We start from the raw sequence: 2197 nt of genomic DNA, 5'->3' as shown, positions 1-2197 counted from the left end.
TAGGCCCCACCTCCTGCCCCTGTGCCCATGTCCCAGGCACAGGGTGACACTGCTGCAGGCTGCAACCTGCCAGGTCCATGGAGAAGCTGCTGAAGGAACAACCGCGGCTGCACTCGGGAAGTCCCACGGGAAGGGAGAACACTCACCTCTTTCTGACTTACATATAAATAGAAAGTTTTCCCTTCGAATTTCATTTTGGTCACCTCGTTCCTGAAAGGACAAGGACAGGCAGGTGAGATGCTCCGGTCGAGAGCTGGTGCTCTGCAGATGGCAGAGGGGCACCTCTGAGACCCTGTTTTCCATCTCTGGGAGGTGACACGGGATGGTGAGAGGAGCCCTGGCTCAGAAATCAGAGAGGGGACACTCCAGGGCGAAGCTGATGGTCAGCGGGGTGTCCCAGGTCACCGGGACCTCATCACAGGTGGCAATGCCAGCTGTGAGGGACACACCAGCCACGGTCTGAGATGCAGCAAAGACCATGGACAAGACAACCAAGCTGAGAGGGGCTCGGGGGCTTTCAGGGCACTCGGCCAACACGCCAATGATGCAGTTTAATGTTGTCAAATGCAGAAAATTGTAAGTCTGGGGCACCAAAGCAGATGGCGAGGGAGTGCAGCTGGCTCAGGAGAGCCCTGCCGCGGGCTGACCGGGAGTGGGCTTGGGGCCAGGGCAGAGGCGTCCTTGGAGCCAGCAGCCCAGCGCAGGGCAGCAGCCAGGGAGACAGCTGGACTCCTGGGCCACCCTGAGGGTGGGACAAAGCAAAAAGTGACACCCCGGAGCATTCCTTAAACACCCTGGGGTGACGCGGGACACTCCTGGCCATGGCCCATGTGCACCTCACAGCCAAGCGAGGCAAAGCGAACCGGCTGGCACAGCTCGGAGCGAGCAGGGTGCTGCCGGGGCAGGAACTCACCATTTGATGAAGTGAACTCTCTTGTTTCCCTGCAGAACCACGAAACCAAAGGGAGTGAAGGCCAGGAACGCCGCGTTCCCTGACACATCCTGGAAGAAAATAATTTCTCATAAAAAGTGTTTCTGAGCCAGCAAAGATCTACATCGATGGTGACTCTTGGCCCTAATGGTGGTGGCATCACGGAGTCCTCGGTGCCGGCTCTGCCGGTGGTTCACCCAGCAAAACCTGCACCGAGGACCGGGGCAGCTGCTCCCGCGGCACTAATGAGGAGAAACCGCAACAGAGCTGCCAGCCCCAGCGGTGCCATGCGCTTACTGGGGAAGGTGGTGCTCCACCAACCCTGGCCCCAGTAATCACAGCAGAAAACAGTAAAAGCCCTGTTACTCTCGGCTCCCGCAGAGTCCCGCACAGCCAGCGCAGCTGGGCATCATCGCGAGGATTTGAAACCGGTAATTAGTGCCATGTACAGAGCGAGGCAGCAGTTTAACCTAATCACAATGTCTAGACTCCAGGGACACAAACGTTAACTGCACTGGAGCGCACAGAAAAACCAGAGATGCACTGAGCTTTCAACCCACTACGGAACAGCCGATGCCGCTCAGGAATTGTTAGAGTCGCTGGTTTGGCTGGTGCTGGTTTGGTCGCTGATGTTCAGATGCCTTTCGGAGGATGCTGAGCTGCAGGGAAGGCGCACGCCAGGCTCAGGGTTTGTGGTGCCTTGGGCAGGAAAAGCAGGAGGAGTTTCCTGGGGCAGGGGCAGGTGAGCTGGGACACCCTGTGCCCAGGATCTGCCCAGCTCAGGGTACAACTCTCCCTGTCTGCTCCCCATTGTGCCCTTCCCTGGCTTAATCAAGAGGTCACCCATCATTTCTGCTGCTTGCTTTCCACCCCGGGACACCGGATTGCAGTTACTCTGCGGGCATGGTGCAGGAGCCGGCCTTGTGGTAAGATCTTCTGAATTTGAGCAGAGAACAAACTTTTCTCAAATCCAGATTAGATCAAAAATCCATCTTAGTCTGTCAAGGGTGAATGGCTAAAAGGAGAGAGCCCTGAACCTCACCCCAGAGCCCTGCACAAGGTGGAACCCCCCCTACCCATCGGGTCTGGGATGAGCAGCCCTGGCTGGCAAACGAAGGAAAATTTCTGCGCAGCTCCGGAGAAACCAGCCTGGCAGCAGCTCCTGCAGCTTCGGGCTGCCCAGAGCACTTTGGCTCTTTCCTGAATCGGGAAAACCTTCAGGAGAAGGAGCAGCAGGGTCCTGGCACAGGGACATGCCCTCCTGGC

The 2197-nt window shown here is 57.6% G+C and overlaps 1 protein-coding gene across 1 annotated transcript in view; it reads right to left on the bottom strand.

The window, feature by feature from the left end:
- FRMD5 (FERM domain containing 5) overlaps window positions 1-2197 on the bottom strand; it is a gene marked incomplete at both ends in the record, with an annotated part of 10953 nt that overhangs the window by 3507 nt on the left and 5249 nt on the right. Inside the window, 2 exons of the mRNA XM_010132555.1 lie at window positions 147-210; window positions 914-1002. Coding sequence (XP_010130857.1) covers window positions 147-210; window positions 914-1002 — 153 coding nt within the window. The remainder of the gene's footprint in view (window positions 1-146; window positions 211-913; window positions 1003-2197) is intronic.

Source organism: Buceros rhinoceros, unplaced genomic scaffold (genome assembly GCF_000710305.1).
Source record: "Buceros rhinoceros silvestris isolate BGI_N320 unplaced genomic scaffold, ASM71030v1 scaffold22803, whole genome shotgun sequence".
Taxonomy (NCBI): domain Eukaryota; kingdom Metazoa; phylum Chordata; class Aves; order Bucerotiformes; family Bucerotidae; genus Buceros; species Buceros rhinoceros.
The sequence above is the reverse complement of the archived record's forward strand: the minus strand, read 5'-3'. Positions and strand labels throughout refer to the sequence as shown.